Source organism: Battus philenor, unplaced genomic scaffold, assembly GCF_028537555.1.
Source record: "Battus philenor isolate CCGP_79_NKW_IND1 unplaced genomic scaffold, ilBatPhil1.0.hap1 SCAF_1, whole genome shotgun sequence".
NCBI lineage: Eukaryota > Metazoa > Arthropoda > Insecta > Lepidoptera > Papilionidae > Battus > Battus philenor.
The window spans coordinates 2,426,496-2,453,988 of NW_027181661.1; the positions used below are offsets into that span (position 1 = coordinate 2,426,496).

General features: G+C 31.4%; 1 protein-coding gene across 1 annotated transcript in view; it reads left to right on the forward strand.

Annotated features, from left to right (window-relative positions):
* LOC137924362 (glutamate receptor 1-like) overlaps positions 1 to 27,493 on the forward strand; it is a 188,992-nt gene that overhangs the window by 64,772 nt on the left and 96,727 nt on the right. The window contains exon 3 of the mRNA XM_068767794.1: positions 17,795 to 17,922. Coding sequence (XP_068623895.1) covers positions 17,795 to 17,922 — 128 coding nt within the window. The remainder of the gene's footprint in view (positions 1 to 17,794; positions 17,923 to 27,493) is intronic.

The following is a 27,493-nucleotide window of genomic DNA, read 5'->3' on the forward strand; positions in this document are numbered from 1 at the left end:
TATTAACCGTGCACCTGAAATAAAGCCAATAATGTGGTTTTTTTTATATTAGCTGACGAATAATATTTTGATTTCAAAATATGTATTTGATATGTACACACTATAAATATATCCTTTTTATTAAATGAGAAATGTTAATATCGTCATAATATATGTACCGAGTATCTAAAGAGGTATTATATCATATATTATATATAAACGTCATTTGTGTATATATGTATACATTTATTTTGCTAGTGTACGCGGTATTCATCGATAAAAAAATAGAGCTTTTGAATCAAGTTACGAGTTGATTTCGAATTTCTTATAGCTATAGATAACACATATTGTTGATATATTTCATGACATATTTTACAAAACGTTGATATATATTCCTTTAGATTGTTATAAAGTAGTGTATGATTAGTTTTAACTCATGATGTATTATTATATGTGGTCACATATCAAATTTACGGTCATAAATCATGCACCTGAAAATCTGTATAAAATGAATCTCGGTACAACAGAGTACCTTCGATAAATCATTAAAAAAATTAAAAGTTCAAAATCTTTAAAGAATTGAATGCATTTATGTTATGTCAGCAATAAGTTTCAAAGCTACTACGCCAATTTCTAATCAGCCTTTATAAAGTGATCACTTTATTTTTTTTTCTTTTTCTTTCTTTGAAGCAACAGATTGTAAACAATACTTATTTTAATATGTATTAATCTGAAACGCTTTTTTACAATGTTATTCTTACGTTTCTTATTATATCTGAAACCATTAATTTTAGATAAGGTGTACCAAACGTCAATTGTCAACAAATGAGCTATACATTGACATGTTTGAAACTTTGATACTATAAACTATTATTTTTAAACCATATAGACCAGAGTTCCCCAAACTTTTTTGTGTCGTAGACCCCTTGCCATGTTTTTCCGTGTTGGGTAGACCCCCTACTTACCTGATATTGATTTCCTGTAAATTTCTAGCTGTAGTGAGTGTTAAAAATTTAAAGTAAAAACACATGTTAATTTATACGTTTATTAATTGAATTTAAATTAAAACTACTAAAAATTAAATTTTGTATCTTGTGTAAACTATATGTAACCTTAAATAAACATAAAATAAACTATAAATAAAATAACATAAGCAATAAGTCAATATTTTAAGTAGGACGATGATCAAGGATGAATCTGATGCTTTAATAATAAATTATCAACATCTGACGTCAATTTTGTAAGGGTTAATCTTAAATCTCCTCGGCTAATGATGTCCAGTCTGTGGACCCCCAATTTGATTTCATGGACCAAAAATTTTTTTTCGCTGACGTAGACCCCTTGCTGGTTGTCATAGACCCCTAGGGGTCGATATAGACCACTTTGGGAATCACTGATATAGACCATTAAAAGGGTTCGCATTAAATAAATAATACCCATCACATATACTGACATGAGAAGCATTTTATTTTGCTACACACACATGGAAATATTAATTCATAAACACTTTCTCACACACTCACGTATTTTTTTGTTTTACTTTTTATTATTTTCTCAGTGTTCATATACACTTTACAAGTATCTTTCCATCCGGAGCTGAAGATTGGTAATTGCTATAAAGTAATTCTAATTACCTACAGTTAGCAGCAATCTACCGTTTACCTTAATAGATATAAATATATATATATATATATACGTTGGGGTCAATCCGGTAATTTTTGAGAAAGGCATATATATAGCTTATAGTGGACGTCTATCGGCAGAGATGATGTCAGATATCTTTATACGAAATAAATAAAGATTATCCTAACTTACATAAACGGTTTACTCATTTATCACTCTTATTTACACTGGCATAAAGTATAATATCGCTATGATGCTTCTTTTTAGTTCAGACATTAAACTGAAGTATACACTCGTGTCAGTGTTATTTATGCTTCGTCATGGAACTTACACAATGCGGTTTCAATCGTAAAGACAATTTTAAATATTTCGAAACTGATGTTTTCACTTTGTAATTGAGTGTAAATAATAAATTTAGTAGTACATAAGTAGTCGTATGGCTTACAGCACTTATTCTTGAAAATTTGAAATAATTATTTTCTTCCACTTTTTAGCTGATAGACACATCCTTACACATCCTCCATGGTCACTGCTTGCACCCATCTCTACTTTAAACGAGCAATTCTTTGAGCTACATCGGCGACCTTGAGTTTTTCTTAAAGATTTCATTCCGGATTCGATCTAGCAGAAAAACTACGTGCTTAGCTCTCTCCATTGGGTAACCTTGAGAGGTTAAGATTGTGTTACAATTATATATTTATATGCACACAATTAAAAACTTTAGTAAGTAATCATAATTCGATGGTTGTACAGTATAATAATGGCCACGGACCTACAAGGTGTTCTTGGAGCCCTTAAGGTAGACTAATAACTTAGTTTATGTCGTGGGATAATATTAGACGCAAGCGGACTACCAGCCGGTTTTATATGAAATTTATTGAGTAGGCATATACCAAGCAGTCGACATCCTACGATTGATATAATGATAATGAACGACTGATATGTGAACGACTACGATTAAGCGAATATTCTTATTTTAAATAAAATTGAACTTATATCAACATTTACCATAAATTTGTATAAAAATAATTCTAAAATTTTTAAACAATAAAAATGAGGCAGCGTACAAGAAGATGTCTAAATTCAAATTTAGAAATAGCATACTAGTACAAACGGACATTTGAATTCGCCCGCGTTTATTTTAGAGAAATATATTAATGTAATGCATTTTTATACGAAAATATATTAGCATGATCGAAAAACTAAAAAAAAAATTGTCCGAAAATTTCACAGACTTAAAAATACAACTGAATAGCGAAAACGTATTGTGGGATAAATGTAAAACATTTTAAAAGTATTTTATTGGATCAATCATTGTTATTTTTTTTTAAAAAAAAGAACAGTAGTTGAGTTTCTAGCTGGCTCTTTTCACCAGATTATCATTCCGAACCGGTGGAAGGTTACTACTTATAATGGTAAAATAATCGACCATTTAAAAATGCGTGTAAATCAATATCTTCTTTAATAAAGATATTTTTATTTTTGTATGAATGCTTCCTTAGAAAAAATTTTTAACTGCTAAAAACTCAAAATGGCCGCTACTTTCTTAAAACATACCCTTCTGTATACTATACTACTTTGGTTGTCGACATTGACTAGATTTGAAAACGGAAGCTTACGATTGCATTTGGTTACAGAAGAAAGGTTATTTTTTTGCGATTCCAAAAATTATAAACTGTATGTTTTATATTCAATAGATCAGTCGTTTATGATGTGGTGTGTGACATATATATTTAATGGAATCAGGCGTTATTTTGGGGAAGTCCATCCTAAGTAAGAAAAGGACTAATATTTAACCACTTCCGCACATGCAGTGGTAGTCGTGCAACAAAGTGCACCACCCGCCAGCCCGCTGATAATTGCGCATGCGGCAAACAATGCGAATTACACAACTACTATACATATCTTCAACGTGACATATGTATCTTCAAGTTGATTGCTTCTGTTATGCTAGCGATATTGTCGAGTTATAAAATGAGAGATTGGGTCTAATTTTGATTAGAAGAAAATAAAGCATTTATTTTTTAGAGATTCATATCAAAATAAAAAAAAATCTTTATTCCAATCGGCTATTACAGTCACTTTTGAATTATCAATCAACATAAAATTTCGGCATTGTTATCCCTAAAGGAAGCTACCACAGGCTCGGAAGACCAGAGAAACTCAACAGTTGCTCTTTACAAATATAGTTTTATAAAGATTGCTTGACAATAATTAGCTTCATGAGTGAGCATCGACAACGTTTAATACCACGTTTTAACATCAGTATAGTATTCAGTTATATACAGTAATATTTCAATAATATATTTTTTTAATATTGGTTTTAGATCTCTCCAGTAGCAGATCTAAAATTGATTGTGTAATTTTATTATACATACATACATCTTCTGCTATAAATACCAAAACACAACCTTTTTATATATATATGCTTCTTCTGTCATCGAAATTTATTAACATTATAATATGAAAGCTGTAGTTTGAATTCGATCAGAAAGAAAGAGATTTTTATTACACCTTTTAAAATATTGTTTAGAAAATTTGTGTATTTTTGTATTGTAATACACCAAATTTGTAATGTTTTAAATATTATTTATACAGAAAATTGTTGCTTTTAAAAATGAGAAGATAAATAAATAGATTATTCTAATGGACAAAGTTTTAATTGCGCGAATGTTTGACTACTGAGGCAATACATCTAAACGTAATAAAAATAAGTTATATAATCGTATCACAAGATGGGATTTAGATAGAACTCCGAAATCTTCAAGACAAATTCGCGAACAGCAAGTAAATACGAGATTCAAATGTAATTTTCGATCTCAAGTTTCTGTATAATAAGGCATACCTGCTTCGTGAATGCACCAACCGTCTACCTGCCTGATACTTTGCGCTTAGTGTAATTTGCATGGACAGTCGCTGCTCCGTTCAAATACCTTCCACTACTGAATTTCAACAAGGATCTGTGAAATTGCACGTGTTGACTTATACGTAGTACATAGTTGAATAAAAATTACTTTTTTCAACTTCCCATACACAAAACGACGTTGTCGTTAATATTTTTTATCATCCTCAAACACTGTTTGAAACATCTATACCTACATCTGGTTTAGAAATGTTTTATTGTTAAATAAATTGTAGAAATGATTCTCTTTAAAGTGAACTTTACTGTAACCTCAGAGGCCTAGGTCGGAGCCGTAACATTATTTATTCCGAGGTGTTAGAAATTCCACTTTAACCTCATAAGACCCTTTAACAAAGCATTATAAAACTTAAAAAAGGTGAACCTATTTGGTAAAATTGCACATCTTATCTCTCTCTTTAATATATATATATATATATATATATATATATATATATATATATATATATATATATATATATATATATATATACATATTATACCATTAAAATGACCAAATGAAAATGCTCATTTTCTTTCTAATCTAAACCGGGCCTATCTTTATTTCTATAGTTAATTCATTTCGATGACAATAAAAAGCACATATTTGGAAAATAATACCAATTTAAACATATTTAAAAAAAAATTAAATGTGTATTTTTTAAATGATACTTTAATGCTAAATAAATAAGAGCTATAATTGAATACGATTCACGAAACTACTCCGCTGCACCGAGATTCGTTTTATACAATAACGTAAATGGTATTAATCGTCTCTAATGTTGTCCAGCACCGCAGGCTTCCAGGTGTATGCTTTATGACCACCTGTGACCCAAGTCGCCGCTAATTTAACACGTGGTCAAGTCGTATAGTAAAATTAATCCTGCACTACATTGTAACAATATAAAATAATATACATATATGTTTAACACTAGCTACCGCCAAAATGACAAGACATATATATAAGAACAGGCGGCTTGACGTATGTCTACCACCCACACTGTTTTCAATAAATATAATATAGGTAATTGATGAGTTTTCTTTCTTTATTTCATTCTGTTATATATTTATATATTATCAGAATACTTTGGACCTTTTAAACTTGAGAATTTATCTGACAAGGTGAACAAGATGTTTTCTTGATTATTAATATTACCTGCGGCATAATGTCTGAAATACTAATTTACTTAAAATTTTTACTTCATAAGTTCTGTTCTACACCAGACGTCATCAATATTTTCGACGTTTCAATTGTGATAGGCCGACCCCAAAAATATATGCACCATAATTGTCACGCTTGTCAAAGGAGTTGGTGCTAGTGTGGTATTATGATACGTATAGATCGTTGCGCCCAACCTCTGGAAACTTATATATTAGCAGTGGCAATTTTAAATAATTAATGCGCAAATTGCGAGTTACATAAGACTGGTATCCCAGGAATCAAACCCGCCACCTATGATAGCAAGTCCCCTACCGCTTGGCCACCACTGCATCGTTTTATTATATTAATTTTTATCATATAATATTTAGTATTAATAAATCTTTCGAACAAATAATATATACGATTATATAATTGTAAAAGTTTTAAAGAGGTGTATCTAGATATCTGTTTTTAAGGCATACTGTTTGATATCGTTAGGGCTATAAGGAAGGCCAGCCTTGCACCTGAATTCGATTGTCATTGTGTAAATTAAATGAATTATGTATAGTTTTGTGTATAAAATTCATCACGATATCCACGCAATTTCCTATGATTTTATGCGTCATTTGTTAAGCTATACATGTTTCCAGTCATTCTGTATAAAACGGTCATTATTAAATATTTAAGATTTTTTATATTGGAATGCGGCAAACCAATAATTTTTATCAGTGTGTCTTGAGGGACAGATGGGATGCAATAATTAATTTTATTTTATCATTACGCTATTTATTATTATTTAAACCATTGATTTTTGAATAGGGTGTACAATATAGTATTTTTGACAGCATATGAGATATACATCCACCCCTTTAAAGCCTTTATACCTATAAACATATAACGATACAATGTCAAAGTAACACAAATAAGAGTAAATTAATAATTTGCATGAAAATTATCACAATATTCTGATATTATCATCGTGGTCTGCTACAGGAGCTTTATTGTTCGTCGTACGCCGAAAGCGTAAAAGATGACCAGGGCTATGCAACATTTGCATTAAGACGTTATCCTTTACACTCGACCCAGTTTATCTTATTTAACACAGAACTTAACATTCACTTATCTATTTTACTTATAAGGCGAGTAACTTTACTAAATGTAACTTTAAATAACGTAGAAATCTGTGGGATGGATCAGCGAAGTATCAGATCGAAGTTTTGGACTACACACAAAAACGAGCCAAGAAGCAGTTTGGTAGCGATGCTTTGGTAGTTTCAAAGCTTAGAAGATCGACGAAAAGTAAACAGTTAATTTTGGAGAGTGTGTAGCGGAATTATATCGAATAATTCCTCCATCGTCTTTCTTCCATCTGACAACAATACGCACTGATTCACGACATCCGTACACGGTTGAAATACTAAGCGTTTTGTTAATACTTTTATGGTGCCGTAGCCAAAGAGTGGAACAATCGGCGTTATTATTTATAAACAATTATAACTTTTTTTTTTTTTTTTTAATGACCCCCGCTATTGGGGGCCTCTCGTACCCCTATCTGATTTTTAGGACAGGGACCTTTTTTTACAAATATTTTTTCACAAAGTTTTTTATTTCCATAATCATCTGTCATTCATCTTATTATCTTTTATTCTTTTCTCTCTATCATGTTATATTTCTTTTCTTTTATGCCCTTTTACTCTACTCTTCTTTCTTTCATCCTCTTATTTTGTTTTACAAATCTAATTTACTAGGTATGTTATCACAGTTGTTTACTTATAGTTATTATTTATTTTACTTCAGTCTTTTTTGTACAATTATAACTCAGGAGTCTTCAAGATAAGAGCGAATAGGTTTCTTCTTAGCAAGCATGTATCATTATAGACCTCGTCATCGCTTCAGATCAGGCGAGACAAATGTCAAATGGTTCCCCTGTAAAAGATTACCTGGTCATTTCCCACTATTTAAGTCAATATTAAAAGATCAGTTCCCCTCTATGTCTACAATTAATGTACACATCGGTGAATAAATTTTTTGTCGAACACTAGTCAGCGTTTGACCACCAACTCGCCTGCTGGAAAGCGACCGAATCGAAGATGAAGTACACTGACTCAGTAAGCACCAGCCCACTCTGACTTTAAAGAGATCCGGAGTTTCTCAGGAAATTTCTCAAGGAACCGGCAGATGGTTAACGTATAACGAGCTATGGAGATTTCTTTTTGAGATCGAATCAGGAATGGGGATATAGTCTAGCAGATTCAAAAGTTGTAGTTAGGCTATATAGAGTTCAGAACAGATAGCCACTGGAGCCTTATGAAAAACCTTATTAAAAGGCCTATGGTTGAATTTATCATGATGAACTAGCATTTATATGTCTAACAAATTACATTCACGTTTACAACACAACAATTATATATAATAAAGTAAATTGACAAGGAGAATTGAAATAAAAAAAAATTCACGTCTAAAATTTCATTACAATAACCATGCGAGCATTAGAAAGTAATATATAATAATATATATACGTTATACGTAGACGAAACCGCCGTCTTCTCCCGTCACCTATAATCCATGACTGCACTTTTAACGTTCGTGTAATCTGAAATCGATATAATGCCCCCAAAGGTGCGGTTATGTGAGTTCTTTTGAAAGCGGATTCTAAAAGCCGTTTTCGCTTTGTACTCTTTTACTGAGTCTTTTCGACGGAACTTCCCGAGTCAAATATTTCATACATTACTATATCGACTCTTGTTCATTCGTTTATTTATAGTACTATCCACATAGGATATATATAGTGAACAAAACTAGAATCAAATATAACTTCTCTATAATGGCATTTTTCAATTTAAATTCAATCTACTTGTATTTTAAACGCCTACTTATGTAATTCATTACGATATCTTCATAGATAACAAATCTCTGAACCTTATTATGTCATCACAATAAGGTTTAAAGAATGTTTCTTTCGCCGAGTATAAGTTATATAAGAACTTATAGATCATATCAAGTTCCTAGGTAATATACAACTCTGTATAGAGGTTTGTTGCACAAATATTTGTTAAAAATTGTCAATAATGAATTATAAATCGGCAGTTTATATATATATATATATATATATATATGACACAAATACATCTGCTATTTCCACACTATGATTATTTGTGACAAAATGCCTTATGTTATAAGACCTATATAATATATTGTATATTGTACTATTTTTTTATTAAGATAATTCTAAATATTATTTCTGATGCAACGTGTACATTAAAGAGTATTTAATTAATTAATTAAACTAATAAACGCATATTCGTTTTTAAATTTTTAATAGATATGTAAAATTCAATGAATTCATAACAACGATGATTTTCACGATTTCATTGCATTCGTTTATAAATACGTTGAAATCTCAACCGGTTCATTTATTTCGACCGCATCGGTTTTTGTTATTATAATTAATTTAAAATGTTAATGTTGGATTTAGGGGTACGGTATTGCTAATTATTATTTCATGCGTGAGTGTTAATACGTTTATTAAGCCACATGTGTTGGCTTGTTATGGAAAGAGACTTAGCAAAAAAAAATCCGAGTTACGAATTGTCGAATTGAGACGAAACACACCTTATAGTAATAACTTTAATGTATAAATTTTAGCTGTATTTACCCTTGAATGAAAATTGTGTAAAAAAAATTATAAAACGCTGTCGTGCCTTGTAGCTGGGAGAAGAAAGATCCGTATCAAATAGCGGCAACCCTCTCCCAACTGTCTGCGTTTAGTTAAAGCGAAAGATAAATATTGTAAAAAAAAAACACTAGCGATACTAATTAGAGTTAATAAAAAAAATAGCAATAACTTCTTGTTCTGCTGTATATTTTAACACGGAAAGCGACTTAGCATCTCGTGTTACAAATTATCGGGTGAAACGACAAACTATGCCTGCTATTAACAGTTTTTGTCCTAGCTTATTTTTAATAATAGTATTTGGAACTAATTAAATAAGCGTTGTTTTTTTTCGGTTGTTGGAGATTTGTAATTGTCTAAACACTTGTTTATAGGACATAATATAAAATCAAAAACGTTCTTAGAAACATCTTTTTACCAGCTTAATTTTCTTAATATTTTTGTAAGATAAAAAATTTTACTAAATGTTATAATTGGTAAACGGAGTGTAAAATGATTTCTAAACGACGTTTGTGTGAAAGAATTAGATGAATGCAGAAGTATAGCTCTCTCTCTCTCTCTCTATCTCTCTCTCTCTATCTCTCTCTCTCTCTCTCTCTCTCTTTCTCTCCCTCTCTTCCTCACAACGACGCCGCCATTGTGTAAAACGTATTAAAATTTTCTCTTTATTAAAATTAGTTATAATACTTAATCGATTTTCTTTATCACTTTTCATTTAGACCAAACCCTACATACTTTTATATATTTATATATATATATATATAAAAGTATGTAGGGTGCCTCACCTGCTTTCGGTATGCTGTCGCCATGAAGCTAGGTATTTTCCGGAGTGAAAACTTTCATTAATTGAGTTTTAAGAGGCAGATTTAATAAGGTATGTTCATTTTATATTTATTATTATTACTATCAATCTATTGAAGTAAACAGAAAATATGCAACCAAAATATGAAAATATTTCGAAGTAATAATTACAAATGTAAACTATTCATTACATTTGTTTTAAATTCTACGCAAATATGTTTTTACGTCGAAAATATAGATCGTAGGACGATCAAGACGACATACAACTTAAGAAAGTGTTCGATGTTTAAGAAACTAATTGAGAGATCCAACTAAACTGGTCTAGTAACTCAAAGTTACTTAATATGTCGAAGTAACATTTATCGCTGAGGCTTAAAGGAAAGGGCCTCTAAGTATTCTGTACTCTTCATGGGCAAACAAAAACTATTCCATTAGTTAAGAGTCACTTTGAGAAAGAGACGCAGTTAGAGAACACTGAGAGACAATTGGTAGCGATTCATTTGGGACATTAACTCGATCTTTTTGACCATTGTTTAGTATAACATTAAGTCGACTACTGCGTCTTTTTCTTTTCAGGGTTAAATTAAATTTAATCATCATTATCATTATTTTAGCCATCCACTTAAACATTCGCTACTAGGTATAGACCTTTCCATGAGACTTTAAATAGTTCTGGTATTTTAACGACATTAACAAGGTCATCTGTACTTGTTAAATTATAAAAAAATGCAAAATCCCTCTTCGCAAAACAAATCATGAGTGTTTCTTCATAAACCTCGACATGCATTTATTTCACCAGGTTAAAACAATGACACTGAAGTTAACGTGACGACTGTTCCGTGTAGTAATATGACAATGGGGTCCATACAGACTTTATTTTGATTTCTTTTAACTCTAAATACATTTAACATTACTAATAGATATACCGCCGGAACTTGGCTCAATGGGTAACCCATATAGTAATATAGGGTTCTCGGATGAACTTCTTAAGTTAAAATTACTACCACTAATGAAACTGCTAGCGTCAGCGCTCATGGTCATGAGTGGTCAGCGCATGGTCAGCCATGTGCCATGGCCGTGGTCATGCACTTCCCAATCCGTATACGCAGATAAGAAGTTTAGTCCATTTTTTTTCTTTACCGACCTATAAGCAGATACTATATATTTCAAATTTGAAAAAATAACGAATTTAAATTAAAAACTACAATCGAATCGTTATTATAACGATATATTCAGTCTTAAAGCTACCAGGATTCCTAACGTTTGTTTTGACCTAAAAAGAACGCACAAAAATCTGAGTTCGTTTTTTTAATGGTCAGTTTACGTATTGCACAAATTATTAAAAATATTACAGTAACAGAATTGCATTAAATTTTTTGAAGACATACTGTTAATCAAGCAATGTAAATATGTTGGTTTGTTAATATCGATATGTTAATTAGGACACTGAAATCCGAGCTGAACTTTAATTGAGTGAGCTTTTAAAACAAAACACAATCACAATTCAGACAAAGGGTATCTGAAGTGAGGTCGAGAGAATGGTTATTAAGTCACGCAAGCTAAGTATTAACAGTTTAGAGGCGTCAAGTGTCTGTGAGGGAGGCCGGTATGCCTGCGGACGTGACTCGCATACCCTCCGCCCCCTGCGGCGGGAAGGCCGATATTTGCTTTTTTTTATCACCGCATCCATATTTCAACAGGAATACCCTCAACAATATTTGGAAGTAGTGAAAGAACTAATGCGTGCGAGACGGGAAAGATGATATGGATCCTTATTCGATATTCCCGGCGTAGCGCACAAAACACAATTGAATAACTAATATCGATAATACATTGGATCGGGTTCCGTTCTTTTTTTAAAATTCAATTAAACGTATTTCGACATTACCGATGAACGTTACTGATAAAGCAATTTACAAAGATAAAGATAAAATTTACTAATTTATTTATTTTAATTTTTTACTGTATAAAATATACATGGTTTCATAATAGTAAGGAAAAAGTACATTGGTCGGTTTTATCACACGGTACAATTTTTTCCAAGCAGCTATAGTATGGAAATAATTAAAGTATAAATAACGGGTAGTTATCGTGTCAAAAATATACATACACATGTATAGAACACATATACTTATGATACAAACATCATTCTGTCTTCAATCTCACTTGACTTTATTTATTCAACACAGAAACTTTTAACAGAACTATTATCAATCGTCAAACTTTTTCTTTTAATATTTTTTATTATTGACTCTACTCTGCTCTGCAAGAGGTCGTAGTTGTGGAGCAGGAAGAAATTCCCTAACGAACAATACTTTTTCAGATATAGCTTAAATCAAATCAAAATGATCAAACCAAAATTATTGCCAAGAAATCTTGTCTTTTAAATAATTATTTATAAAATAAGCCTTTCCCGTCAATTTACCGATGGCGATATGTACATATTGCCCCGAGAACTATAAACATTTTTATTGAATTATATTACTAAAAATACACGGATAAAGAGAAGGAGACTACTAAATTTAACAGTGTTGTGCCTAAATAAGCACTAGATCGTATTTTTATCTGTACGACCTTAAAAAAATGAATTCTTTAATCTATACAAAAATTTCAAACTGGCTTAAGTCGCTGCCTATTTAGTTCTTGAATATTTATGAAAAATATTGAAGTATCTATTCGACTATTTATAAGTTTAATTATTTTTAGGAGACATTTCTATGATTTGGTTTTTTGTTTAATAAAGTGTTGTATTATGACTACTTCAACTTCATATGTTAAAAGAAGGATAGAAAGTTTTCATTTTTAAATATGACGTCATCAAATGACGCCCAGATAGACCTAGGTCTTCTAGGATCAGCAGGTAGATAATTGCATCCGTCGCCTTCTTTTTACCTTAAAAAGATCCTCTGTCTGTCATCTTGTGGATGGACATTCGACAATCCGCTAGAAAATATCAAAAACAAAATCTTAATAACGAAAAGTTAATTAATAGCACATAATCAACAATGCATCAATAACAGGTGGTGCAAAAGTAAAATCATAATGTAAACATGTCTTAATTTTTAAATAAACATGTACTCGAGATATACTCCAGTTGACAACTAATTACCTTTTTATCAAAATTATCAATGTCATCTGTTCATCAGTCTCTATTTTTTAAAATAAGGCACTTTCACACTATGACGTTTTGTTAAGCTATCTAATTTCTATTAGATGTCGGCGCTGTGATCCTTGTACCACAAAAACTTACTGCTTCGCGTCGGTCATTCAGATCTAAAAACCGCGAACTAAAATTGAAATTTCTCCCACCACTTGTTCTGCCCCTTCTTTTGCACCAATTGGAGTTTATTTAGCACGTCTGTGTGACTCAGTGTTTCTTCGTCCCTCCGGGTAGTATTGGAGAAGCAGACCTCGTTTCTTAGCTATTGCCATCGTTTTAGCTTTACACAACTTGTAAAAATAGTACATAAATAAAATATATAAATGTGTATAACGCATTATCATAATATATAGTATCATAATGCCTTCCCTTTATATATTAAATAAATAATAACCGTCATCTAATAAGTCGCATGAGATATCCTAAACAGTACTATCATGAACTGATAGCAGTGCTATAACGACAGCTATTTTTCTAGTAAAACCACTTAAACTGCTATAACGGGAATGCCATATTGGATTGGTTGCCACTCACCATTAGGTTCATGCCCCGCTGTTATAGTCACTTTAATATATATTGCTCTCATTGTTTTGAAAATAAATGAACAAATTTGTTACTTACCGCAAAACTCTGTAACGGTTTTCAAAAATTCCTAAAATTTATTTTTACATTTCTTTCTTAAGGCAAGAATTTTTTCCATCGATACAGGCTTATTAAATTTTATTTTTATTTTACTATTAATTTATCGTGTACTCTAGTTTAGAGTATGAATAAAATAAATAAAACAATAAATAAATCACCTGTCCCTGGCTGATAAGAAATCAACGGCAAACAAAAAAAAAAACGTCTAAATATTTTTTACTTTGCTTACACTGCTTCCCAGGTGGCGTATTTATATTCCGCGAATTCGCGTTAGGGCGCACCTAAAACCTCTTTCAAATTAACTAAGTTACAATAGACTGGAAAGTCGCGGAGCTCTTAGATCGTTTAAGCTGACGTTCCGAGGAGTGATTAATCGCTAGGTGCTGCCGGTGCTACGGCTTGGTCTGTTACTCGCCAATAATACTAGTTTGGCGTTTCAACTCAAAGGCGCTCGAGAGGGCAGATCTCCAGCTTGGGCGATTGCTATATCTAACGCTACTGCAACTTCGAAAAGAAATTATGTTCTATCTATACTATAGGACGTTCTAAGCTGCGCCAGCCAGTCCCTGGTCTCGGCTGAAGCATCTTAAGAGTCAGCGGATATATGTTCTGTGCGCTATGTAGGTTGTCCTTTGCCATTTCAACGTACCAATGCGCTCATCTATCTCTGTTTCTTTCGTTCGTGAACGGATCTCCTCATTCCTGAATCGATATCACAGAGAAACGCGATCACACCTCTTTGTATGAGCTTGCTTGCCAATGAGACTCGAAGTGAGATTATATAATCGTTGTTTATTATTCAAACTTTAAATCACCCTGTATTAAATGTAGCTCTGATACAACTAAGAACTTGTTAAATATATCTCAGTCTCGTTTTAACTCGTAAAAATATATATTTTATATTGGTGGACAAAAAAAGCCTGTAACAATTGACGCTACAGAAATGTATGGAACATGATGTGAATAAATTGTGCTAATCGAAGGTTATTTTCACAAAATTTAACGTTAACAATTCGGGAGAGCGAATACTACAAAAAAAGGCATTTTTTAAATCTTTAAACACTCCCGTTTTATAGCATGTTCATAAAGTTTATCGTACGCGTTTTGCTGGCCTTTTATGGCAACTATAAATACCTTTGAAAAATATCGTCGAAATTTAAAATAAGAACAATTATATTTAAAAAAAACGCGGTACTTTTTGTTTGTGGAATTTAATACGATTATTTTTATGACTTCTCATATCATCTAAAGTGTAAAGAAAACAATAGGTAGGTAGGGGTTTTCGCTGCCCATCCTAGGGTCGATTCTAAAGTTACTATGACATTACTTTAACGGATGGTTTATCGACCTAAGCGACTATGAAACGATGTTTTGATAATTTGAATGATTTTTCATTCTCGGTCTTATTGCTATTATGCATCTTACCTTGATTACTTCCATCTGAGACCAATGATTTCAAGTCCGTGTAATGTGACACGATCTCATATGGTATATATGTTGCGGTCTACCACAATTATCCCGGTTTTCAGTCGGTTGATCTTCAGACTAAACTCGAGGCTTATTGTTTCAATGCGGCTACAACTCACATGCTGCTGAAGTATAATCACCATAACGCAAATTTGAGATATTTTTTTTAACATTGAAATATCTCAAATTTACGGTAAACTGTTGAAGCCGAAAGTTTATTGAGTGACGAATAAGAAACACTAGAGATGGCATGGATAGGCTAGTGTTACTGAGTGAATCGATATTATCAATGTTGTTGAAGTCTCTTATGCCTTGTTGTTTCTATGGACTGAAATTATGATAACGATAGTGTTTGTAAAAACAGTAAACAAAATGCTGTCGTCAAAAGCTATTCGTATTACATAGCATAGGTGAAAGCATTGACTCTTGACATATCCCGAACAGTCTAAAAAAACAAATTTGATGCTCCTTTGACATTGTATTCTCTAGTTTGATTGATGCCAAAAACAAATTCAAATTCATTCATATTTTTATAAATGAACAAAGGGTCAAAATCAAAATCAAACGACCTCAGAAATTCAACAAAGATAACTGCAATAGGAAGTTATGGAAACATGTTCTCATGTCGCCATATTTTGCAAAACCAGTTTGTTCTGGAGTCAATTTTATGCTGATATAAACTTTTAATCTCTCATTCAAGATGTAGTAAGACTCACTACGTTTAATTAAAAGTATAGAACGATTATTGCGTAATTTTCGGAGACTACTTTTTATGAAGAGGGAGGTTTAGCTTGATGTTGTAACTGCAAATATTTTATTCATAATAAAGACTGTTTTAGTAGTCAAAAACAAAGCAATGTATGTTTTTGTATGTTGTATTTTGGGTTTACCGCTACGATGTAATATTGAGTTAGAATATTGTATATTTTTGCTAAAACAAAAATGTTAAAAAAACGGTGAAGTGACAAGATTGAACGAACTCTTTCTTGAGACCAAATACCAGTTTTTATTTAAATTTCTACTCTATATTATTTGCAACTTGTTTTATATAATTCATATAGACATGGAGTAGAAACGTGTAAAATGTAAGAAAAGAGGTTGAGCAACATTTATTTACAAATCTTAAGAATGTTCGGCTATATTTTTGGGCTGTTTTTATTATTTAAAAGTGATATTACAAAAGTGTTTAATCTATAGCATTAGCGATGGACTTCCTTAAATTCTATTACAAAAATATTTAGAATAAACCTGAATGTAACCAATGTAATTTCGGAATATCCGAAGTAAAAAAGAGTACAGTAGCCATTTGATTGTTCCACACAGCGACGGGGAGAATAAAAAACCCACCGAGGCCTCTGTAGAAACGGGGGCAATTAGACGCAGGCAAGCCAAGCTCCGACTATGGTCCACGAAATAAGGGGACCAGTTGATTAAGTTGTAAACTATTTGAAAGCAATGACAAGAATCCCCTGCCCGAAACGAAACTATGAAGGGTGAAATTGTATACAGTGTTCAATTAGGTGGAAGCAAACCGTCTTCGAGTTGTGTAATTTCGTACCATTTAACACAAAAAATGTTTGCGTACAAAAATATCATGTGTTTTTACCTTTATGTGAATAATGTTTTATGGCAATATTTGGTGAAAAAATAATGACATTTCATTATAATTTTATTAAATAAAAATAACGAGTTTCACTATAAAGGTAATATCATATAACAATTAAAATAATGACTATTTTTAACGGTAATAATAATGTACGTAGAGTGCATTTGTCATCGAAAAGCTTTTAACCTTTTAGTTACATCTTTTTCCAATCATTTTATATAAAGTAATCACTATGAAATATATCATATAAATTTATTTTTTATATTTAAATTAAAGTGGTCAATAATATAATACAGTATAAAGTCTGCAGAAATAAAACTTTTGAATATGCTTTTTGATATAGTTATATTATCATTGCGTTGTTTAAATTTTTGATAATTTTGAATCTTGGATAAGGTATCGTCGCCGTGGATTCAGATTATAGACACCTATTGCAAGGTATAGGCCTCTCTCAAAGATATCAATGGGGGATATACTATAATTGATATGTTTGACAGGCGGGCGGGCGATCGATACATAAGATTGTGTCCTGGAAACCTGGGAATCAAACCTGCGATCGCAAGTCTCAACACGACTTTTGAATATGCTTTTTTATATAATAATATTGTCATTACGTTTTAAATTATTTATAGTTGTGGATTTTAAGATAGGGGTACATTATTTCACAGCAAATGATCCATAGATTTACCATTTTAAAGCTTTCACATCTTTTAACCAATGACCATATAGATACTTTTTGCAATGAAATGTTACTGGCACTTTTAAAAAAAAGTAAATAAGTAATTCATTATCTTTTGTTTCAGTTTGCAACCAGTTCAGTAGGAATGTTATTGCGATGTTGGGCGCAGTGACTGCCGATTCATTTGACACTCTGCATTCGTATACAAACACATTCCAACTGCCTTTCATCACTCCGTGGTTCCCGGAAAAGGTATGACGATATATTTATTTCATAGAATATTTTTAACGTTTATAATTTATCTATCGTTTATTGCAGCGATTTTAGCAGTAATATTTTTATTCTTATTTACTATAGCACTTCATTATTAATTTTTATTGGGGTAAAATTTTTGACGGCTTTATTTAATTTACCTCCTTGTTTGTATTGGAAATTAGCTGTTTTATTTGCGGTTTTTACTGAGCTAATACATCTATTTTTTACAATAATATTATATATATACTTACTTATATATAGTGATCTATCTGAAATATGTTGAATTAATATATTTTTCTATTAGAATTTAAATTAATAGCTGCCTGTATAACCTTCTTACTGTCTAGTTATTGACTTGTCAAGGTCCAATAATAAAAACAAATAAATATTTTAATTTACATTTATTGACATATTTACTGAATAGACAACTATATCTCACAATTAATAAGTTTTCTGTTTCGTGCAAATTATAATTACGTGTTTGCTTTACAATATTATAATACATTATTTATAAACATTTTTATTATAATGCTTCATGGTACTGTATGATTATATATTAGAGTGTATTTCCCAACATGGGGCCCACACTCCGCAGAAGGGCATTTGATTGCTAAGGAGGCAAGTTAAAAGTGTACTTTGCACGTATTGAGCTCTTTCGCTTTAATAAAAAAATATTGTATGCTACACACATGGTACTAAAAAGATTGGAAAATACTTTGCTATAGTTTCTTTTTTAGTTGAGTTTTGGTTGACTATAAAGATTTTACAGTTAGGAACAAGCTTTTAAAGGTTCTACGTTACAAATGTATTGCAAAAGAAATGTCTTTTTTTCTCACATATCTTCAACAATTTTTAACGTGTATAAAACTTTTGTAATCATACATTTTAGGAGAGATAATCTCAACACAATGTTTTTTTCTGTTTCGATGGACGATGCAGGTGTTTCAAGTATTTTGAAATAAACGTTCATTTTATTATATATATATATTTTATATATATATAAATATATATATATATATATATATATATATTAATCCAGTGGAAATTATAAAAACATCACTCGATCAACGATGTCCACTTCTGGATATTGGCCTACACCTGGTGCGACCGGCCTGTATTCGTCCTCTTTCAACGACTGTTCCAAGGTCTTCTGGCTACCTTAAAAGCGGCAGTCTTATACTGCGTTTGCCAATTCGTGGCCTCTACTCCAGAACTTTAATTCCTCTCCTATAGATCTCCAATGTGATCGGTTGGAATCGGTCTGAATCCAGCGCCTTTTGACGGCCTTAACGAGGTCATTTTTCAATCTTTTGGATTAAAGTCCAACGCTGCGTTTGTTGGTCCGTGGTCTTCACTCCCCAGCATACTGAAGATCCTAGCAGCGATATGTTGTCTGATACTTTTGGTCATCTACGGACCTCCTTATTTCTGACTCAACCTTAGCGCTAGTTATCAATTCCTCTAAAAGAGTAAAGTAGAAACTGAATCTCAATGTTGATGTACAAACAGCTGTTGCTGTACAGCTGCTACTAAATTCAAGTGCACAGATAACATCGGAAACTGCTGAAACTACGACATCTATTTAAGTGATTCTATATTATTAATAACGTAAAACCTCTTTGGATTAGCTAGATTGAAATACTTTTTTATTGAAAATTGAAAATATTATGTACCATGTAAATTATATGCCATATGAAGTATTTCCCATTAATCAACGCAAAGTTTAAAAAAAAATTCATGTCAATCAATCCTGTTCAAAAATTTGCAGATTTTGTAATAAACTTACTACAGATGATAGTGTAAAAATCGATGTTTTTTTATCTTAATCATGGTGTATTTAAAAACACTCAGATTTTAATATTTTATACACATAAAATAGTTGTAATTAGTAACAAAGATGCTTTGGATATATGTATATGTATATACACAGATACATCTTAGATTAATAGTTTATTGATTGTTTACTTTAACTGTATCCAGTTGTGTTTTATTATTACCATTATTTCAGCCTTAGGTCGTCCTCAACAGGGACCTTCTCGAAAATTTTAAAGACCGACTTTTTATTTATTTTTTTATTTTACTGTTGTAAGCGGGCGATAGAGCAAGTGGAGGAACAACAGTAAATTAATTTTAACTTGGATAAAATTGGATCTTGTAACAATTTTGACTAGAAACTTTTATAAAAGATGATTTTTTTTTAAATCAAGTTATTGTTATTTAAATTATTTTCTATTTCATTAGTAATGACTGTAATTTTTATTTAAGTTATGTAGTTTGTTTTAATGAATTTTCGATAGTTAGCGCGACCGGAATTAATTTTCTTGTCGAGCATTGAGGGCATTTCCGGAGTTGACGGAACCGAGTGACAGGGCAAGTCCTGTCATTAGATTTCGTCTTAAAGTTTCTCTTCTTTATGGAACTACTTTATCGTCGTCGTTTCACCCCATAGATGCCCATTGCAAGGCATTGGTCTGGCCCAAAGGTCTACGCCACGCTTAGCAAGCGGGTTGGCGACAACTGTGTGGTAATATACAGTTTAAGTTATTACTCTCCTAACTATAGCAATAATGTTAATTTTTCTATTACTCTTTTAAACTTTGTTGTTAATCACTTCTAAGAAGTAGAGTGATCGATCAAGATCGACGTTGAATTCTTTTTGAACTAAACAATCGAGGCAACAGTTACTATGTTCCAATTTAAAGAGTAAAGTGTATCGGTGCCTTAAAATAGCAAATGGTGTTAATATGTGTATTATAAAAACTTGAATAGCAGCTATACTGAACAGGATTCACGATGCGGTTCCGTTTATTTAAAGTTAGTAAAAACAGTTAATTGTACTGCAGGAAATATACACAGTGGAGGCCTATATACAGTAGGCGTCTTACGGCTTTAATGATGGTGATGATATATATATATATATATAATGTTTATAATGTTTATAAATTAATTCATAATTCATAAAAAGAACATTTTATATAATTCGAAGGTATTAAATACGAGTATAAGATGAGTTACTTGTAAATACTTTTAATATAAATAATAAAAAAACAGAAGAGTCCGTTTACAAAATACATATTCGAAAACCAATCGAAAGGGCAGCAGCGTTGAAATAATAGACTCATAGTTGTTACTCAGCTTAGCAAAGTCCATAGACGTTTAAATTAAATCAAAGTGAATTGAAAAGCCGCGTCCACACTGACCATTTGAAGTGTGTCATTCAGAAAGATCAGACGCATCTTTTATCAGTTTCATAAATGAATTTTTCACCTTTCCGACAAGAACTGAGCATAGATGTTCAACTTCAACTGTGGGCTTGCAGGTCTTTGATCCCCACTCCAGTTCATCCATCTATCTATTCATTCGTGATTTGAACTTTTAGAGAAATCTCGAGTTTCAGCTATCCGTCTCCTTGGCTCCTTGAATGACTATGATAGTCTATGAATAGATATATAAGGCCGATGGAGACTATGTTTCAGTGCAGTACCATCACACGTTAGTCGTAAATGTTCGTAGTAAGGTACAGAAGCCATATTTAAGTCGCTGCGATGCGAGCAGCGCAAGACTGTTCATCGAGGAGATTTTTGGGAGAAGACTATGTTTTGCAGTGGGCGTCAATCGACTGAAAAGAAGAAGAAAGGCTCAGAGAGATGGATCACTGTTCTCAACAGAGTTTCAGAAATAGTGTGTCTTATAATGAATATGAATAATTATCATAAAATGTTTTATTAAAAAACTCGTTATTTATCTCTATTTGTTCGAAGTATTTAACAATTTTAAATTATTAAGTAATATGAACATGGCTTCTAAATTTAAAAAATAATTCATATTAGTCATTGGCATGTTATCAAAAGAGCTTTGATGTCAAGTGCATTTATTTCAATTAGTTTCGTTTCCACAATATAATGTTTATTTTAATCCCACAAATTGTATGAATCGATTATCAGGTTTATATGAAAGCGTGTTTATTTTATGTTCTAGTATATACAACTATTGAGAGGATTAGATAGCTTTTAGGGATGATAACTGAATCTATAATCGATTAAGTTGAGTAATTATTAGTGGATGGTTAATATTTTACACGTATAGATGTAGAGTCGTATGTTATTTTTAAACGGTTTTATTTAGTTCGACCCGCACGGAATTTATTTGGATCCAAATTAAAATATAAATTTAAGCATCTCCCCGTTAGACTGACAGAACGTGACACAAACTGTCAATATAAAAAGTATGAAAAACAAATAAAAATATAAAGAGGTTTTAAATGACTCAGTCAGTCGGCAACATTTCGGGCCCCTAGTGGAACACTAAACCTTAGTAGCAACTGGCTAGAGTTCGGCTACAAGCGGTAAGATACACTGGTCGGTATAATTCATTAAGAAACGAAAATTGGTCATGATTTTTAAACGGTTTTATTTAGTTCGACCCGTACGGAATTTATTTGTTTATTTATTTGGGTCAAAATTAGAAATTGAAATTTAAGCACCTTCCCGTTGTCAGAATGATCTGAAATTTGGTACACACATTTAATTTAGATGACAATACAATATAATAAAATCAATAACATTATAAATCTAAGATAGCCGCCGATACAAAATGGCGGATTACTTATTTTTCCTTAACCCCCTCAATATGGGTATCAAATGAAAGGGCTACACTAGTAAAACACGATGATTATGTCAAAATTTAAAATTCAAGATGGACGCCGTTCCAATATACCGGACTAGGTACATATTTTTCCACAACCACCACAATATGGGTATAAAAAACCGTTTAACTTGAAAGTTTTTTAAATGTACTTATTTATTTTTTATAACGTTTTTATTTATTTTCGAACGAGTTTTTTATTCTTATATTTGAACATGTTTACTTGTAACTCGTAAATAACAGTTAATAAATTGAATTCAGTCAGATACTGAGCTGGTACATGGCTGCAACTCAATTGCCAATGCGACGGCCTCACGCACCTCTCACATTACCGAAATTCAACTGCCACACATAACTTGTGTATTATGAAACCGTTATCTCATATAATATACCTTTTATGTATAGTCAGCAATATAAAACAATTGCAAAACGTTTTTTAATGTTATCATTTTATTTATTGTGTTCCGTAACCATCGTCAATTGACCAAGTCAATTTCCCATTAGCAGTTCAAGCTGCGGTATTGTTATCACTCAAATTGCGGAAATTCTAGCCAATAGCTAAAGGTTAATTTTGACGTTCGTACGTTCGTCCAATCACTGATCACCAAAATCAAGATGGCGCCCCCAAGTGGTGCGTGTTAGTGCAGATTGAAAATCGCTTTATGTCCGTTGCAAAACGCCGGCTCTTCATCAAAAAACCCTACAATATATTAAGTTACCTATTTCGACGCGTGTGTTCCGTGTGAACTATTTAGACCTTGTGCAAATGGTGTAGTCACTATTTTCAAGGATATACCTTTTGCGATGTTGGATTCGCGAGCTGTGCAGTGCAGTTGGTGTCCCATCGCTGGATTGTTCTCCCATTCGCGCTAATTTGAACAAGCGGAATAGCTGTAGCTAAGATTTCTGTTGTTTTAGTGGGTCCTATAGCGCTGAAACCTATTCTATATTATTTCGCTGGTTGCCTCCATATGTTTTGAAATTTTGATCTCGCACTACTCCGATAGCACACATATTGCCTCAATGACTAGAATAAACAACGATACAAAAATAAGTTTTCTATGTCATACGCTAAAAGACATATAATATGACTAGCTGATCCCGCAAACGTTTTGCCATTAACAAAAAAAATAAGAATTGATCTTAGAAGGGTGAAAATTTAGTGTTATATGTATGTTTGTATGCTGTATTATAAAAAAACATAAAAAAAATAAAAAAATGAATACTAAAAAATAATAAATAATAAATAAAAAAATAAGAAAATTGTCTAAAAAAAATAAAAAAATTAGGGGTGGACACCATCCTTAATATTTCGGGGGATGAAAAATAGATGTTGTCTGATTCTCCACCCTAGCCGATATGCGCGCTAAGATTCACAAAAATCGTTCCAGCCGTTTCGGAGGAGTTCAATCACGCACACCGTGACACGAGAATTTTATATATTAGAAGATTATATCATTAATTTTTTATGTATACCATTTTTTTTTCACTTTGTAATCGAATATTTGACAGCTAAGGACAGATGTTTTAAATTACTCAGTGTTTTATATGGGAGACGAAAAGTTATATTTTTAATATTTTCGTCGATATTTCAACATTGCTACGAAACGTAAGAAGCTATGGTTTAGCGAAAATATAAAAAATAAGCGAATTTTAAAGCTTTTCAACGAATTTTGAATTTAGAAACGCGTTCCAAATTTAATTGTATAAACGTTTAATTGTTAAGGTTAGAACTAATTGTTACGATAATTCGTAGCCCCTTCCAATAACAGATTGAACTGTATTTATCCAACTAAACGGTTTAGTGGTAACTAAACGACTGTGATGTTTGCGTACACGGTCCAGCTTAATATTGAATGAAGCCGATCTGTGTGCACTTTACAAATATTTGCATGTGGTTAGTCCGCACACAACAGTGCTATTGTAACCGCACGTTTAGTTCAAGGTGCGACTTGTTTGTGAAAATGCGGCATTGTTACACATACTGAATTAATAAAAAAATTAAAAACACATAACATTATTTAAATTCTCATTTTTGGCATAAATTTTTTTTCTAATTTTTGGCTATCCTTTTTTAAATAATAATATAACTAACCGCACTGTAATTTCACACTTACTACTATAACAATTGTTTAGTCTTAAATTATTTTTTAATTATTTGTCTCTACTCTACATGGAAGCCATTTATTGGGCTTATTATATGTTGCATATATATTTATAGAATAGTCTTTAAAATAAAAACGTCTTCGGTTTCTTCAGCATTTTCATTTCAACCGTATGCCGTTGATTTAAGATCGGGAAAATAAAAAGAAATGTAAAATGAGAAATTAATACTTAAAATAGAAATAAAGATAAAAATTTGTAATTTTGTTACCAATGAATGTGGCGAAGAAAAGGAGACGATGTGTGTAAGGAATATTAATAAAAAGAAAAGAAGAAAAGTAAATGAGATGAATGAAATACGTAAATATATTTATAAAATATTTTTCTAAAATAAAATCCCTATCTTAAAACAAGGAGGAACGTGAGGCTTCCAAACACGGGGCCATTATATAAAAACCGAAGGACATCTTAAGTGCCCAAAGTTTTAAAACAATGTAAAAATGAATAAAATATGTTTTAATATATAATATAATAAGTTAAGTATATATGCAGCGTAGATGCATGGAAACAATGTATAAATATGCCACATAATATGAAAAAATGTGTGAAGGAAAGGACAATGAAATTAAGTAGAAGAAAATAGGGACATTAAAATAAAAAAGAATAAGTGAAAATATCAATTGCATAAAAGTCACTAGCGTAAAAAATCATAAGGGAACGAGAGGCGACAAAAAACTGAAAAATAAGACTATAGGATGTCTATAGCTGGATATATATATATATATATATATATATATATATATAGCGGCCTGCACCGTCTACAAATTAAGGTTCTACTCTGAACTTGTCAATCCATGTTCTCCGACATAGCAGAAACTTTAGGCCCAGAAACCTATTAGGCGCCATATGGCCCGCCAGCTGCTACATAAACTTGTAAATTCGCTTGGGTTTGTTTTTTAAATAAAATTAATAAATAAAATGATAATTATTCGTTTTATTGTATCCGTTATGAAAGTCAAATTTCGTAGAAAATAGCCCGTGAACACTAAGGGTATTATTATTATTTCTATTATTATTTATCTAGTACTATTATTTCTTTCTACTAGACAATCATAATGTGGACATCATTCTTCCCTCTGGCAAATGATAAACATAAGTGGTTTGTTATTACAGTCACGGCTAGTTTTATAGGCAAGTTAAACTCAATCCATCCGTTGTAACTGCCTTTTCCAAATTCTTTATAATGAATATGCTTCTCGAATTGCGAAACCACTTCATCAGTCATCTACAGCAGGTAATTGCTTTTTAAACGGTTTTATTACGTTCGACCCGTACGGAATTTATTCGGATCAAAATTAGAAATATAAATTTAAGCACCTTCCCGTTGTCAGATTGATCTGAAATTTGGTACACACATTAAATTTAGATGACGATACAATATAATAAAATCAATAACATTATAAATCTAAGATGGCCGCCGAAACAAAATGGCGGATTACGTATTTTTCCTTAACCCACTCAATATGGGTACCAAATGAAAGGGCTACACTAGTAAAACACGATGATTATGTCAAAATTTAAAATTCAAGATGGACGCCGTTCCAATATGGCGGACTAGGTACATATTTTTTCACAACCACCACAATATGGGTACCAAAAAACCGTTTAACTTAAAAGTTTTTTAAATGTATTTATTTAATTTATTTATACACTAGGAATATGCCTTCACATACTCGTTTTTGTCATCGAAATAATTCGATTATCTGTGTATTTTTTAGTACACCTTACATATTGTGTTTACACATGATTTGTTTACAGGCTTAAAATGTTTTAAACATTGAACTTATTTGTCAGTGTAAAATTTTAAAAGCTTGTACACCTTTTTCCAATTATGTATTATTAAACTCTATTATTAAATTATTTTTTATTTATTAATAATGTATTAATAACTTTACTAAATTATTAATACATTATTAATAATTAAAAATTGTTACTTTGACTAATTTTCTCTGTAAAATAGGACAAGCCAATAACTTCTGGTGGTACACAGTCTGCGTCGACAGATAATAAACAATAATTAATTGTAAGTTTTAGCAATTACTATATAATTATGTAATTTTATTTATATTTCGGAAACCAATAATTTTTGGATACGGTATACTATATAATAATTAACAATAAATTAGCTTTACACTAACTATTTATTGCCTTTTACACCAAGGTGTGTGTCACCATGTACATCTATGTCAGTTTTTTGAAGGATATCTCAATTGTTTCAATTCTACATTATTTCTCTTAAAATTTTTACCATTTAATAATTCTAAATTCGTGTAGGAAATTAATATTATTATTATAATAACCGCCTTTTAATTCATGCAGATGATTTATGTTATTCTGTCCGTCTGTTTGTTCCGGCTAATCTTTGAAATGGCTGGACCAATTTCAGCGGTATTTATCTTTTGTATCTTTATCTTAGAAAAAATTGTTCAACAAAAAAAAATTTGACCTCAGTTTTTTTTCTTAAATTTCACGCAGACGAAGTGGCAAGCACAGCTAGTTCTTTAATAAATTAATAATATTTTACTTGATTCGCCTATACCTGGTACTAAAAAAAAAAACATTTGTTAAAAAAAAAGAAATACTTTTATAATAATAGTAAATTTGTACGATATACATTTTTATATTGTGTATTTTTTTAAGTAAAATAAATACAAATTTGATTATAAAATGTATTGGATGACTTTATTAGATTATAACATTACATTATTATATTAATTCAGTAGTAGCACCGTGCTCTCAATGTTATTGGCTACACGAACAC